Genomic DNA, 16403 nt, shown 5'->3' with positions numbered 1-16403 from the left:
AAGGTCCAGAAATGACTTAGGTAACCACTCCTACACTGGGGCCATAGTGATATCCAGTAGTAATATACATACAGGCATCAGGAGACAGGAGAAGAATGATGATACACTAGGTAGCAAGATGAGTGTTGCCCTCTGTAAGGTGCACACATGGAATCCATTTTCTAGCAAGAGTTAGGAGGTTCTTTCCTGATTCCGTGTTATAAGCACCGACTAGGAAGAGGGTGAGCACTTGTGGGGAGAGTGCTTAGACATTTCTAAACTTTTCTCTTCCTGAAGTTGACGGATCTTGGTGGAGAATCAGACTCTGCAACCTTGGCCTTGATAATATCATGGCAAACTAACTGGACAATTGTCCTAAACTAGAAATGAATCTATCCTCAGGACCACAGTGAGTCTGCCATTAGACTCTCGACTTTTAGACAGTTAAGAAAAGGAAGAATGAAGCAATTGTGAGAGTGGCTTTCTTCCAGGGAGCACGCATACCCCGAGTGAGAAGACCTACTTCTTTCCTAATATGTGTGGAAGAGCCCACCTGTTTGTGTTTTGATTGTTTCAGGCCTTTTCTTGCTAGAGTTAAGAGCTAGCACCTTGTCTAAAACAAGCAACATGGGTATGTGTATTTCTGTCCAAGAAGCTAATAGGATTTAGGATGGTCTATAGCCAGACCCTGTCAGTTTCTGGTACTTTGCAAAAAAAAAGCACACACACAAAATAAGTTCCAGATGATAGAAAGGAGCTTTATCTTCATTTCCACCACAGGCTAAGCTCTGCTTTTTGCCTCTAAGTTTTAGCGGGAGAAAATCCAAGCACCTTCTCCTGTGTGTGCAAGTCAATGGAGAGTCAGAGCTGAGCTTCGTGTGGGTCCCAGTTTGGGTATCTCTGAAGGAAGTGGGGGCTGAACTGAATTTTTTAACTATATATTTTCTCTGGAATATTTCCACTACATATTTTCTATAATATATACACATATTTTTTTTATCTCCCTAAGGACTTTCTAAGAAACATCCCAGGAAGTGTATTTTTATCTGATCTCTATGACAAATGGCTCGGTGTTATTGATCAAGGCAACAAAGAGGAGATGATAACTGCAGCTCGGAGGTAACGATGCAATAATTACTCTACTCTGGTCACATCTCCAAAATACACCCAACATACTATTAGGAAAACATTGGCTTACGTTTTCCAGCTTTGCCCACTATAATCATGACCAACACCAAAGAATTTCGAGTCTTCACACCCATGGGGCCCAGCTTCAGAATAGAGGCACACTTTAGGGCTATTATTGTTCTTCTCCTGATCTTATTAATGTGGACTCCTTGGCCGTTTTACACCTTCTGGATCCTTGAAACTGGTAGACAAAATTCCCTGGTCCAAGACAGATCAAGAGCAACAACTGCCAGGGCTATGACCTTAAAAGTCTGTCAGACATTTAACTAACCAGAGAAGTGTTTATCTGGCTCAGGAACTGAATTCAGTGCAACAATTTTGTCTACATTCATGCATGGAACTCTGCTACAGCGGGTGGTGTGCTAGATATACAAGGATGTATCCTGTTCCCTGTCTCTGTTTTTCCAACCTCCTAAGTGGAATCACTTGCCTAATTTAAAAGTGTGTTTTTTTGACTTTAGGCTTTTAGCCCAGCTGCCAAGAGCAAATGTTGTTCTCTTGCGATACCTTTTTGGAGTGCTATACAACATTGAGCAACATTCCTCATCCAATCAGATGAAACCTTATAATTTATCCGTTTGTATAGCCCCAAGCGTTCTTTACCCACCTGATTCCGGCAGCTTGGAATTGGAAGACAACTTGACAAGAAAGGTAATGAGAGCTCTCATTTTTGTCCCCCAGGGGGTAGAATCCCTACTTTGAACCGGACATGTGCAGTAGTAACTCTGACAGAAGGAACTTTGTGAAGTGCACATTTTCATTAGGCCCCTGTGGAGTGGCAGAGTTCTTTATGCTACTCTGGCGGGGTCTGGGAAGGGCTGTCGTTAAACGGGAAACTCGGAGCAGTCGAGTCACTTCTTCCCCCTCCAGGAGACTAAACACTAGACTGACTAAACGAGAGAGAGAAGAGTCGTGTGATACGATAGGAAAGAACCTGGGTTTTGGAGCTTCACCAGTCAAGGTTCAACTCTCAGCCTAATCCCTGAGGGACTCGTAACCTTGGGCAAAGCCATGGTTTCCTCACTACACAATGGCGACAACAGCCAGCTCCTCCGGTCATCACTGGCACATCCTGGGTGGCTTGGGCAATATGAGCCCCCATGCCTCCAAACACATTGGCCTTCCTCTGCCAATTGTGGCTCATCTAGAAAAGTACTCGGCTACTATTTCACCTCTGCTACATCATATGGAAACTAGCAAGAGATTCCAGAATATCCTAATAAGATGACAGGTCTTCCCCAAGCTCACCCAGAGAGAGCCAGCATGAGGCAAAGCAATGCGTGAGAAGGGACTGAAGTTAGACAGACAGATACGTTTTCTCTCCAGCTGTGTGGGTTTTCCCTCACAACCCCACCAAAATCCCTGCTTCCCAACTTTATGATACTTCTTCATTTAAGAAATGGTTTTCTTAAGTTGTTGTTCATACTTTATAAAGTTTCATAAGATGGTATACATCAGTTACAGCTCAGTAAAACTGGAAACAAAATTTAAAAGCAAAAAATAAGTAAACTTTAATAAGGTAGGCTACTTTGAAAATTATCCTTGTTTTATTTATATTTTGATATGTATTTATTTGAGAGAGGGAAAGAGAGAGCGTGAGCGGGGCAGGGGCAGAAGAAGAGGGAGAGGGAGAGGGAGAAGCCCAAGCCCATTCCCCGCTGAGCACGGAGCCCAAAGTTGGCTCCATGTGGGGCTGGATCTCACCACCATGAGATCGTGATCTGCGCCGAAATCAAGAGTCAGACGCCCAACAGAGGGGCCCCGAAATTTATCCTAGGCTTAAAGACGTAACCACTGATCCCAAAATGTTAGCTCTTAAAGTAGGCCACGCATTATAACTTTAGCCCACGGATGGGCAGTATTTTAAAATGTGTACCCAAAGTACACGGGAAAGTATCACTCTTTCTAAGTTATTACTGAGAGAACTCTGGTTTCTATGTGTTTCTGTTTTTTTGTGTTTTTTTTTTAAACTTTTATTTATTTACTTGACTGAGAGAGTCACAGCGAGAGAGGGAACACAAGCAGGGGGAGTGGGAGAGGGAGAAGCAGGCTTCCCGCTGAGCAGGGAGCCCGATGTAGGGCTGATCCCAGCACCCTGGGATTATGACCTGAGCCGAACGCAGACGCTTAACCGACTGAGCCACCCAGGCGCCCCTGGTTTCTACGTATTTTTATCAAGTCTGAATTTTACTGGGAAGTCCTTCCCATTTTTTCTTAGATCCAAGGTCTGTATACAAAATGTGATTTATAACTATGCCCTATGGAAAAGAGCACCCCATTCTCGTCTTTTTGTGTTACAGATTTCTCTTGTACAATTTCTCATTGAAAATTGCCTCAGGATATTTGGAGAAGACATCACTTCCCTCTTGGGAGAGAACTCAATGAGTCGTGGTAACAGCGAGAAGGCTGCAGGTACCGGGAGTAATTTAATTGGCTTTAGTGAGAAGCAGACAGCAAGGTTGCCAGGGGTCATGGGAGATGCTTAGACAGAGCTGTTCTGGAGCCCAGAGCATCGCCAGGGCAAGGATTTCCATGGGCTCCTTCTTCCGAAGGCTGGCTCACAGGTCAAGGGAGGTTCCACACTGTTGTGAGACCAAAGAAAGGATAAGATGAGGTGTCTGACTTCAAGAAGTTTCTAGTGTAGATCATAAGGGCATTAGGACTCATCATGGTATGCTACAGTGTTTGGGAATTTTTTCTAACAAAATTCTAAGTGGGTGCTATATATCTATATATATATACAACATCATACATATATATGTAGTTATATAGATATATAATATATAATTAGATACTTATACTATATAAATATAACCATAGTATATATATTTATGTATATTAGATGTGCTCTGGTTGAAGCCAGAGCAAGGGGCCTTTCTTCCCCTCCCTCCTCTTTTGGCTCAGGGGCTCTTGAGGCACCACAGGATTCCAGTGCCCTTTGAAACAGGTTGAAAAGAACTGGCATCATTGAGAAAAAAGGACTTGACTTGATGTCAAAAAACCTCTCCAGAGTGTAAAGTCCTGTGCCCCCATTTACCAGCTATATTACCTTTGATCAGTTTTTCTAGCTCAGCATCAGTTTATTCATCTATAAATGTGGATAAAAATAATGTCTAAATCTTAGAATTGTGGTAAACACTAAATAAGATGATGGATGGAATCCAAAAAAAGCCATTAATAGGACTAGGAGAAGTGCCCCTGAGACTAGAGCTAGTACGATTTGAGCCTAGCTAATCACAGCTACCTGGCAGCAGTCCACCTTAGAAGGTAGACTTTTGATTCAGAACCTGGAGACACGTATCATCAATCCCTCCATATTTCTGACATTTCTTGGTTTTATGATGCTTACCACATTGCTTTGAGGAAATCTTTAGGAAAATACAAGTCATCAGGAATTAAGATGTGTCTGGGACGCCTGGGTGGCTCAGTCATTAAGCGTCTGCCTTCAGCTCAGGTCATGATGCCGGGGTCCTGGGATCGAGCCCCGCATCGGGCTCCCGGCTCCGAGGGAAGCCTGCTTCTCCCTCTCCCCCTCCCCCTGCTTGTGTTCCCTCTCTCGCTGTCTCTCTCCCTCTTTCAAAATATAAATAAAATCTGTAAAAAAAAAAAAAAAAAAAAAAGGAAAATGACGGTTCCGCGTATTAAACAACAACTACTACTACTAGTACGCTCTCTTCTTCCTTAGACTCCGGCCGTAAGACTGTGACAAGCCGTTCTCTCAGTGACAGGGCCTTTTGTCAGGGTTCCAGCACTTGTCAGCACAACCAGTGCACAGCCCCACCTTCCGCAGAGCCAGGACAGCTCTTTGGAGTTCCCCTCATGGATGTGTGTGATAAAGACAACTTGCCCTTCCCAATTCTGGTAGGTCATCTCCTTTTGGTCTTCTACAGCCCTCCTGAGGAGGGGAAACTCTGAGAGGCCACGTGTCCTCATCCAAATCTATCCCCAAATGGAGAAGTCATTAGACGGCCCCTGGCTTTGGCTGAGAAGCTTTGTTACTGTTATTTCAAGGAACAGAATCTGACTTAGGTCCAGCAGAGTCATGAGGCAAATACAACAGGAAAAGACATTCTTGTCCATTCCACTTGGGTTTTGTTTCCGCAAAGACCCACCGAGGCCTGTTCAGATCAGTCAAAATGACTCTGTGTATGTGAGTCTCTGAGAGTCCACCTCATCTTCACACTCTCCCTTCATTGCCTTCCTGCACTCACATGAGTCTCAAGTCTCCTTCAACGGAGTCTACTCAGTCTAACAACTGCAAACATCTGACACGAGCATAGACTCATCCTCTGGCAAATAGGAATCTGTTAATCCTAACAGAATATGTCAAATGAAAGCCACAGAGTTTGGCCTGTGTTATCTCAAACTGCTGTAGTGAATTGTCAGTGTGGACCTTCACTGAGTATTCGGTGTCTCTGCAAGCACTGTACGGGATGTAGGGAACGTTCTCCTAGCTATGAAGAAATGTATCATATTAGCTACTTTGTTACCTGCTAGCTACTACCCCAGGTCCTTGCATCGCAGCAAATTTAGGGGCTAGCTAGGATTATCATCCTCCACACTTCCTAACCGAATCAGAGAAGCCTCAGTACAGGATGTAAGTGACCCAGCTCACACAATAGATAAGTAGCATAATAGACTTCAGATCCGTTGGATTCCCTGAGTCCAGCCCTTATAAAGATTCTACACAGCAGAGAGAGGACATGAAGATAGAGCAAAAGACAATTTAAGACTCATGAGAAGGGAGGGTAATCAGAGAAGGAGAAGAGAGTTTCTGAGCCTGACTTTAAAAGAGGGAAGGAAATAGAACAAGTAGGAAAGGAGTATACAGTCACTTAAAGAGAAATAAACAAATGGGAAATGAGTATTCCCTAAATAGACTTCCATACTTGGGGAAGAGCATCTACGTAGGGGAATAATGAGAAAAGAATGGTAAAGTAGGAAACAGACGGTGATTCCGCAAAGGCCTTAAAGCAGAGAAGTTTGATTTAAGAGTGGAAACTCAATGGAAAGGAAAATCTGATTAAAAGAAGTGTTTAAAATGTTTCAGTGTATGACTGTAAAATGGATATTTCGGTAGAAAGTATATAGAGAGACACTGACAAAAAAAAAAAAAACATTCTAAATTGACTTTGGTCCTTCCCGCTCTAAAACAGTGTACCATTACATTCCCCTCCTCTTTCAAAATGGAGGCAAGCTTATGCTCTGCGTGTGTGGATATGAGATGCCATATACTTTTCTTTTCTTCCTACAGGCTATGCTTTCCTTTATTAATCAAAAAGGGCCCCTCACAGAAGGCATATTCAGAAACTCAGCCCATATAAAATCCTGCCATGTCCTAAAGGAGAAACTAAATTCTGGGGTCAAAGTGAACCCGTACAGCGAATCTGTTCATGTGGTCGCATCCGTCTTAAAGGTAGGGAAGGTTCTAGCATTATCCACACACGAGTAACTGAAGCTATGATTGGTGTCCTTCATCATGACTGCTCAAGAACCATAACGGGCATAATAGATTAAGAACCTGACAAGCTGAAAAACGCTTGACAAAATCAAAATGTAGGGAAGCTACTTTAGGAGTTAAAAGCCCCATGTGTTAGAAATACTTTCCGTTTTCACTACACACCGCCCTCCCCACCTTCACTCCTGAAGACTCCATGCAAAATACTAATACTGAAATGACTACTAGTCATGATAATAAATTTCAAAATACGCACCGATACATACACACAGTTTACCCATGAAAACATCCTCACCACCCTCCTAATGAAGGCAAACTTTCCAAAAGAAATAGAACAGGGAAAGGATTTAATCCATCCACCTTGGCACTTATGAACAGCTCTGAACAACCCTATGTTAACGTGGTAAATGACTACAGTCATAGAATCTCAGTCACATTTGGTCTTCCCTTGTCCCCCGTTAATGTTCGAAGATGGGATCAATAGCAAGTTCCAGAAATGACTTAGGTAACCACTCCTACACTGGGGCCGTAGTGATATCCAGTAGTAATATACATACAGGCATCAGGAGACAGGAGAAGAATGATGATACACTAGGTAGCAAGATGAGTGTTGCCCTCTGTAAGGTGCACACATGGAATCCATTTTCTAGCAAGAGTTAGGAGGTTCTTTCCTGATTCCGTGTTATAAGCACCGACTAGGAAGAGGGTGAGCACTTGTGGGGAGAGTGCTTAGACATTTCTAAACTTTTCTCTTCCTGAAGTTGACGGATCTTGGTGGAGAATCAGACTCTGCAACCTTGGCCTTAATAATATCATGGCAAACTAACTGGACAATTGTCCTAAACTAGAAATGAATCTATCCTCAGGACCACAGTGAGTCTGCCATTAGACTCTCGACTTTTAGACAGTTAAGAAAAGGAAGAATGAAGCAATTGTGAGAGTAGCTTTCTTCCAGGGAGCACGCATACCCCGAGTGAGAAGACCTACTTCTTTCCTAATATGTGTGGAAGAGCCCACCTGTTTGTGTTTTGATTGTTTCAGGCCTTTTCTTGCTAGAGTTAAGAGCTAGCACCTTGTCTAAAACAAGCAACATGGGTATGTGTATTTCTGTCCAGGAAGCTAATAGGATTTAGGATGGTCTATAGCCAGACCCTGTCAGTTTGTGGTACTTTGCAAAAAAAAAGCACACGCACAAAATAAGTTCCAGATGATAGAAGGGAGCTTTATCTTCATTTCCACTACAGGCTAAGCTCTGCTTTTTGTCTCTAAGTTTTAGCGGGAGAAAATCCAAGCACCTGCTCCTGCGTGTGCAAGTCAATGGAGAGTCAGAGCCGAGCTCCGTGTGGGTCCCAGTTTAGGTATCTGTGAAGGAAGTGGGGGCTGAACTGAATTTTTTAACTACATATTTTCTCTGGAATATTTCCAATACATAGTTTCTATAGTATATACAGATATATATATATTTTTTTTATCTCCCTAAGGACTTTCTAAGAAATATCCAAGGAAGTATATTTTTATCTGACCTCTATGACAAATGGCTCGGTGTTATTGATCAAGGCAACAAAGAGGAAAAGATAACTGCAGCCCAGAGGTAATGGTGCCATAATTACTCTACTCTGGTCACATCTCCAAAATACAGCCAACATACTATTAGGAAAACATTGGCTTACGTTTTGCAGCTTTGCCCACTATAATCATGACCAACGCCAAAGAGTTTCAATTCTTCACACCCATGGGGCCCAACTTCAGAATAGAGGCACGCTTTAGGGCTATTATTGTTCTTCTCCTGATCTTATTAATGTGGACTCCTTGGCCGTTTGACACCTTCTGGATCCATGAAACTTGTAGACGAAATTCCCTGGTTCAAGACACATGCAAGAGCATCAACTGCCAGGGGTATGACCTTAAAAGTCTGTCAAACATTTAACTAACCAGAGAAGTGTTTATCTGGCTCAGGAATTGAATTCAGTGCAACAATTTTGTCTACATTCATGCCTGGAACTCTGCTACAGCGGGTTGTGTGCTAGATATACAAGGATGTATCCTGTTCCCTGTCTCTGTTTTTCCAACCTCCTAAGTGGAATCACTTGCCTAATTTAAAAGTGTGGTTTTCTGACCTTAGGCTTTTAGCCCAGCTGCCAAGAGCAAATGTTGTTCTCTTGCGATACCTTTTTGGAGTGCTATACAACATTGAGCAACATTCCTCATCCAATCAGATGACAGCTTATAATTTATCCATTTGTATGGCCCCAAACGTTCTTTACCCACCTGATTCCGGCACCTTGGAATTGGAAGACAACTTGATAAGAAAGGTAATGAGAGCTCTCATTTTTGTCCCCCAGGGGGTAGAATCCCTACTTTGAACCGGACATGTGCAGTAGTAACTCTGACGGATGGAACTTTGTGAAGTGCACATTTTCATTAGGCCCCTGTGGAGTGGCAGAGTTCTTTATCCTACTCTGGCGGGGTCTGGGAAGGGGTGTCGTTAAACGGGAAACTCGGAGCAGTCGAGTCACTTCTTCCCCCTCCAGGAGACTAAACACTAGACTGACTAAACGAGAGAGAGAAGAGTCGTGTGATACGATAGAAAAGAACCTGGGCTTTGGAGCTTCACCAGTCAAGGTTCAACTCTCAGCCTAATCCCTGAGGGACTCGTAACCTTGGGCAAAGCCATGGTTTCCTCACTACACATTGGTGACAACAGCCAGCTCCTCCGGTCATCACTGGCACATCCTGGGTGGCTTGGGCAATATGAGCCCCCATGCCTCCAAACACATTGGCCTTCCTCTGCCAATTGTGGCTCATCTAGAAAAGTACTCGGCTACTATTTCACCTCTGCTACATCATATGGAAACTAGCAAGAGATTCCAGAATATCCTAATAAGATGACAGGTCTTCCCCAAGCTCACCCAGAGAGAGCCAGCATGAGGCAAAGCAATGCGTGAGAAGGGACTGAAGTTAGACAGACAGATACGTTTTCTCTCCAGCTGTGTGGGTTTTCCCTCACAACCCCACCAAAATCCCTGCTTCCCAACTTTATGATACTTCTTCATTTAAGAAATGGTTTTCTTAAGTTGTCGTTCATACTTTATAAAGTTTCATAAGATGGTATACATCAGTTACAGCTCAGTAAAACTGGAAACAAAATTTAAAAGCAAAAAATAAGTAAACTTTAATAAGGTAGGCTACTTTGAAAATTATCCTTGTTTTATTTATATTTTGATATGTATTTATTTGAGAGAGGGAAAGAGAGAGCGTGAGCGGGGCAGGGGCAGAAGAAGAGGGAGAGGGAGAGGGAGAAGCCCAAGCCCATTCCCCGCTGAGCACGGAGCCCAAAGTTGGCTCCATGTGGGGCTGGATCTCACCACCATGAGATCGTGATCTCCCCCGAAATCAAGAGTCAGACGCCCAACAGAGGGGCCCCGAAATTTATCCTAGGCTTAAAGACATAACCACTGATCCCAAAATGTTAGCTCTTAAACTAGGCTACGCATTATAACTTTAGCCCACGGATGGGCAGTATTTTAAAATGTGTACCCAAAGTACACGGGAAAGTATCACTCTTTCTAAGTTATTTCTGAGAGAACTCTGGTTTCTATGTGTTTCTGTTTTTTTGTGTTTTTTTTAAACTTTCATTTATTTACTTGACTGAGAGAGACACAGCGAGAGAGGGAACACAAGCAGGGGGAGTGGGAGAGGGAGAAGCAGGCTTCCCGCTGAGCAGGGAGCCCGATGTAGGGCTGATCCCAGCACCCTGGGATTATGACCTGAGCCGAACGCAGACGCTTAACCGACTGAGCCACCCAGGCGCCCCTGGTTTCTACATATTTTTATCAACTCTGAATTTTTCTGAGAAGTCCTTCCCATTTTTTCTTAGATCCAAGGTCTGTATACAAAATGTGATTTATAATTATGCCCTATGGAAAAAAGCACCCCATTCTTGTCTTTTTGTGTTACAGATTTCTCTTGTACAATTTCTCATTGAAAATTGCCTCAGGATATTTGGAGAAGACATCACTTCCCTCTTGGGCGAGAACTCAATGAGTCGTGGTAACAGCGAGAAGGCTGCAGGTACCGGGAGTAATTTAATTGGCTTTAGTGAGAAGCAGACAGCAAGGTTACCAGGGGTCATGGGAGATGCTTAGACAGAGCTGTTCTGGAGCCCAGAGCATCGCCAGGGCAAGGATTTCCATGTGCTCCTTCTCCCGAAGGCTGGCTCAGAGGTCAAGGGAGGTTCCACACTGTTGTGAGACCAAAGAAAGGATAAGATGAAGTGTCTGACTTCAAGAAGTTTCTAGTGTAGATCATAAGGGCATTAGGACTCATCATGGTATGCTACAGTGTTTGGGAATTTTTTCTAACAAAATTCTAAATGGGTATAACATCATACATATATATATAGTTATATATATATAATTAGATACTTATACTATATAAATATGTAATCAATATATATATATATTTATGTATATAAGATGTGCTCTGGTTGAAGCCAGAGCAAGGGGCCTTTCTTCCACTCCCTCCTCTTTTGACTCAGGGGCTCTTGAGGCACCACAGGATTCCAGTGCCCTTTGAAGCGGGTTGAAAAGAACTGGCATCATTGAGAAAAAAGGACTTGACTTGATGTCAAAAAACCTCTCCAGAGTGTAAAGTCCTGTGCCCCATTTACCAGCTATATTATCTTTCGCCAGTTATTCCAGCTCAGCATCAGTTTATACATCTCTAAAATGTGGATAAAAATAATGTCTAAATCTTAGAATTGTGGTAAACACTAAATAAGATGATGGATGAAATCCACAAAAAGCCATTAATAGGACTAGGAGAAGTGCCCCTGAGACTAGAGCTAGTACGATTTGAGCCTAGCTAATCACAGCTACCTGGCAGCAGTCCACCGTAGAAGGTAGACTTTCGATTCAGAACCTGGAGACACGTATCATCAATCCCTCCATATTTCTGACATTTCTTGGTTTTATGATGCTTACCACATTGCTTTGAGGAAATCTTTAGGAAAATACAAGTCATCAGGAATTAAGATGAGTCTGGGGCTCCTGGGTGGCTCAGTCATTAAGCGTCTGCCTTCAGCTCAGGTCCTGATCCCGGGGTCCTGGGATCGAGCCCCGCAACGGGCTCCCAGCTCCGAGGGAAGCCTGCTTCTCCCTCTGCCCCTCCCCCTGCTTCTGTTCCCTCTCTTGCTGTCTCTCTCCCTCTGTCAAAATATAAATAAAATCTGTAAAAAAAAAAAAAAGGAAAATGAAGGCTCAGCGTATTAAACAACAACTACTACTAGTACTCTCTCTTCTTCCTTAGACTCCGGCCCTAAGACTGTGACAAGCCGTTCTTTCAGAGCCAGGGCCTTTTGTCGGGGTTGCAGCACTTGCAGGCACACCCAGTGCACAGCCCCACCTTCCGCAAAGCCAGTACAGCTCTTTGGAGTTTCGCTCATGGATATGTGTTATAAAGACAACCTTCCCTTCCCAATTCTGGTAGGTCATCTCCTTTCGTCTTCTATAGCCCTCCTGAAGAGGGGACACTCTGAGAGGCCACGTGTCCTCATCCAAATCTATCCTCAAATGGAGTAGTCATTAGACAGCCCCTGGTTTTGGCTGAGAAGCTCTGTTACTGTTATTTCAAGGAACAGAATCTGACTTAGTTCCAGCAGAGTCATGAGGCAAATACAACAGGAAAAGACATTCTTGTCCATTCCACCTGGGTCTTGTTTTCACAAAGACCCACCGAGGCTTATTCAGATCAGTCAAAATGGACTCTGTGTATGTGAGTCTCTGAGAGTCCACCTCATCTTCACACTCTCCCTTCATTGCCTTCCTGCACTCACATGACTCTCAAGTCTCCTTCAGCGGAGTCTACTCAGTCTAACAACTGCAAACATCTGACACAAGCATAGACTCATCCTCTGGCAAATAGGAATCTGTTAATCCTAACAGAGTATGTCAAATGAAAGCCACAGAGTTTGGCCTGTGTTATCTCAAACTGCTGTAGTGAATTGTCAGTGTGGACATTCACTGAGTATTCGGTGTCTCTGCAAGCACTGTGCGGGATGTAGGGAACGTTCTGCTAGCTATGAAGAAATGTATCATTTTAGCTAGCATGTTACCTGCTAGCTACTACCCCAGGTCCTTGCATCACAGGAAATTTAGGGGCTAGCTAGGATTATCATCCTCCGCACTGCCTAAAGGAATCAGAAAAGCCTCAGTACAGGATGCATGTGCCCCAGCTCACACAATAGATAAGTAGCATAATAGACTTCAGATCCATTGGATTCCCTGAGTCCAGCCCTTATTAAGTTTCTACACAGCAGGGAAAGGACATGAAGTTACAGCAAAAGACAATGAAAGACTCATGAGAAGGGAGGGTAATCAGAGAAGGAGAAGAGAGTTTCTGAGCCTGACTTTAAAAGAGGGAAGGAAATAGAACAAGTAGGAATGGAGTATACAGTCACTTAAAGAGAAATAAACAAATGGGAAATGAGTATTCCCTAAATAGACTTCCATACTTGGGGAAGAGCATCTATGTAGGGAATAATGAGAAAGAAATGCTAAATTAGGAAACAGACGGTGATTCCCCAAAGGCCTTGAAGCGGAGAAGTTTGATTTAAAAGTGGAAACTCAGTGGACAGGAAAATCTGATTAAAAGAAGTTTTTAAACTGTTTCACTGTATGATTGTAAAATGGATATTTGGGTGAAAACTATATAGAAAGACACTGAAAAAAAGAAACCAATCTAAATTGACTTTACTCCTTCCCACTCTAAAACAGTGTACCATTATATTCCCGTGCTCTTTCAAAATGCAGGCAAGCTTGTACTCTGCGTTTGTGGATATGAGATGCCATATACTTTTCTTTTCTTCCTACAGGATATGCTTTCCTTTATTAATCAAAAAGGGCCCCTAACAGAAGGCATATTCAGCAAATCAGCCAATATAAAATCCTGCATGGTCCTAAAGGAGAAACTAAATTCTGGGGTCAAAGTGAACCCGTACAGCGAATCTGTTCATGTGGTCCGCATCCGTCTTAAAGGTAGGGAAGGTTCTACCATTATCCACACACGAGTAACTGAAGCTATGAGGCACACTTTAGTCCTTCAACAAGACTCCTCAAGAACCATAAAGGGCATAATAGATTAAGTACCTGACAAGCTAATAAACCCTTGAGAAAATCAAAATTTAAGGAAGCTACTTTAGGAGTTAAAAGCCTCATGTATTAGAAATACTTTGTTTTCACTACACACCGCCCTCCCCACTTTCACTCCTAAAGACTCCATGCAAAATACTAATACTGAAATGACTACTAGTCATGATAATAAATTTCAAAATACGCACCGATACATACACACAGTTTACCCATGCAAACATCCTCACCACCCTCCTAATGAAGGCAAACTTTCCAAAAGAAATAGAACAGGGAAAGAATTTAATCCATCCACCTTGGCACTTATGTACAGCTCTGAACAACCCTATGTTAACGTAGTAATGACTACAGTCATAGAATCTCAATCACATTTGGTCTTCCCTTGTCCCCCGTTAATGTTCGAAGATGTGATCAATAGCAAAGTCCAGAAATGACTTAGGTAACCACTCCTACACTGCGGTCATAGTGATATCCAGTAGTAATATATATATAGGCATCAGGAGACAGGAGAGGAATGATGATACACTAGGTAGCAAGATGAGTGTTGCCCTCTGTAAGGTGTACACATGGAATCCATTTTCTAGCAAGAGTTAGGAGGTTCTTTCCTGATTCCGTGTTATAAGCACCGACTAGGAAGAGGGTGAGCACTTGTGGGGAGAGTGCTTAGACATTTCTAAACTTTTCTCTTCTTGAAGTTGACGGATCTTGGTGGAGAATGAGACTCTGCAACCTTGGCCTTGATAATATCATGGCAAACTAACTGGACAATTGTCCTAAACTAGAAATGAATCTATCCTCAGGACCACAGTGAGTCTGCCATTAGACTCTCGACTTTTAGACAGTTAAGAAAAGGAAGAATGAAGCAATTGTGAGAGTAGCTTTCTTCCAGGGAGCACGCATACCCCGAGTGAGAAGACCTAGTTCTTTCCTAATATGTGTGGAAGAGCCCACCTGTTTGTGTTTTGATTGTTTCAGGCCTTTTCTTGCTAGAATTAAGAGCTAGCACTGTGCTTAAAACAAGCAACATGGGTATGTGTATTTCTGTCCAAGAAGCTAATAGGATTTAGGATGGTCTGTAGCCAGACGCTGTCAGTTTGTGGTACTTTGCAAAAAAAGCACACATACAAAATAAGTTCCAGATGATACAAGGGAGCTTTATCTTCATTTCCACCACAGGCTAAGCTCTGCTTTTATGCCTCTAAGTTTTAGCGGGAGAAAATCCAAGCACCTGCTCCTGCGTGCGCAAGTCAATGGAGAGTCAGAGCCGATCTCCGTGTGGGTCCCAGTTTGGGTATCTGTGAAGGAGGTGGGGGCTGAACTGAATTTTTTAACTACATATTTTCTCTAGAATATTTCCAATACATATTTTCTATAATATATACACATATTTTTTTTTTATCTCCCTAAGGACTTTCTGAGAAATATCCAAGGAAGTATATTTTTATCTGATATCTATGACAAATGGCTCAGTGTTATTGATCAAGGCAACAAAGAGGAGATGATAACGGCAGCCCGGAGGTAACGATGCATAATTACTCTACTCTGGTCACATCTCCAAATAACACCCAACATACTATGAGGAAAACATTGGCTTACATTTTGCAGCTTTGCCCACTATAATCATGACCAACGCCAAAGAGTTTCAATTCATCACGCCCATGGGGGCCAGCTCAGAATAGAGGCACACTTTAGGGCTATTATTGTTCTTCTCCTGATCTTATTAATCTGGACTCCTTGGCCGTTTTACACCTTCTGGATCCATGAAACTGGTAGACAAAATTCCCTGGTCCAAGACAGATCAAGAGCAACAACTGCCAGGGCTATGACCTTAAAAGTCTGTCAGACATTTAACCAACCAGGCAAGTGTGTATCTGGCTCAGGAACTGAATTCAGTGCAACAATTTTGTATACATCCATGCCTGGAACGCTGCTAGAGCGGGTTGTGTGCTAGATATACAAGGATGTATCCTGTTCCCTGTCTCTGTTTTTCCAACCTCCTAAGTGGAATCACTTGCCTAATTTAAAAGTGTGTTTTTCTGACCTTAGGCTTTTAGCCCAGCTGCCAAGAGCAAATGTTGTTCTCTTGCGATACCTTTTTGGAGTGCTATACAACATTGAGCAACATTCGTCATCCAATCAGATGAAAGCTTATAATTTATCCGTTTGTATAGCCCCATGCGTTCTTTACCCACCTGATTCCGAAAGCTTGGAATTGGAAGACAACTTGATAAAAAAGGTAATGAGAGGTCTCATTCTTGTCCCCCAGGGGGTAGAATCCCTACTTTGAACCGGACATGTGCAGTAGTAACTCTGACGGATGGAACTTTGTGAAGTGCACATTTTCATTAGGCCCCTGTGGAATGGCAGAGTTCTTTATGCTACTCTGGCGGGGTCTGGAAAGGGGTGTCGTTAAACGGGAAACTCAGAGTGGTCGAGTCACTTCTTCCCGCTCCAGGAGACTAAACCTAGACTGACTAAAAAAGAGATAGAAGAGTCGTGTGATACGATAGAAAAGAACCTGGGCTTTGGAGCTTCACCAGTCAAGGTTCAACTCTCAGCCTAATCCCTGAGGGACTCGTAACCTTGGGCAAAGCCATGGTTTCCTCACTGCACAATGGCGACAACAGCCAGCT

At 43.0% G+C, this 16403-nt stretch overlaps 1 protein-coding gene across 1 annotated transcript; it reads left to right on the top strand.

Moving 5' to 3' along the window:
* Positions 1-10588: 10588 nt before the first annotated feature.
* On the top strand, positions 10589-15338 carry LOC135362981 (rho GTPase-activating protein 20-like). Its single transcript, XM_064582867.1, has 4 exons — positions 10589-10696; positions 11933-12108; positions 13497-13659; positions 15179-15338. The coding sequence occupies exons 1-4, from the start codon at positions 10666-10668 to the stop codon at positions 15217-15219; spliced, it is 411 nt and encodes a 136-aa protein (XP_064438937.1). The 5' UTR covers positions 10589-10665; the 3' UTR covers positions 15220-15338.
* Positions 15339-16403: the final 1065 nt, after the last annotated feature.

This window comes from Mirounga angustirostris, unplaced genomic scaffold, assembly GCF_029215605.1.
Source record: "Mirounga angustirostris isolate CCGP_5_RB_7025 unplaced genomic scaffold, mMirAng1.0.hap1 SCAF_2, whole genome shotgun sequence".
Lineage (NCBI taxonomy): Eukaryota > Metazoa > Chordata > Mammalia > Carnivora > Phocidae > Mirounga > Mirounga angustirostris.
Note: the sequence above shows the minus strand (reverse complement) of the source record. Positions and strands in the feature narration are given on the sequence as shown.

Excerpts from the sequence above, each read along its gene's own strand:
- LOC135362981 (XM_064582867.1), top strand. The coding sequence starts at position 10,666 with ATGAGTCGTGGTAACAGCGAGAAGGCTGCAG. Across the intron at positions 10,697-11,932 it reads TAACAGCGAGAAGGCTGCAG|ACTCCGGCCCTAAGACTGTG; the intron begins GTACCGGGAGTA and ends CTTCTTCCTTAG. Across the intron at positions 12,109-13,496 it reads ACCTTCCCTTCCCAATTCTG|GATATGCTTTCCTTTATTAA; the intron begins GTAGGTCATCTC and ends TTCTTCCTACAG.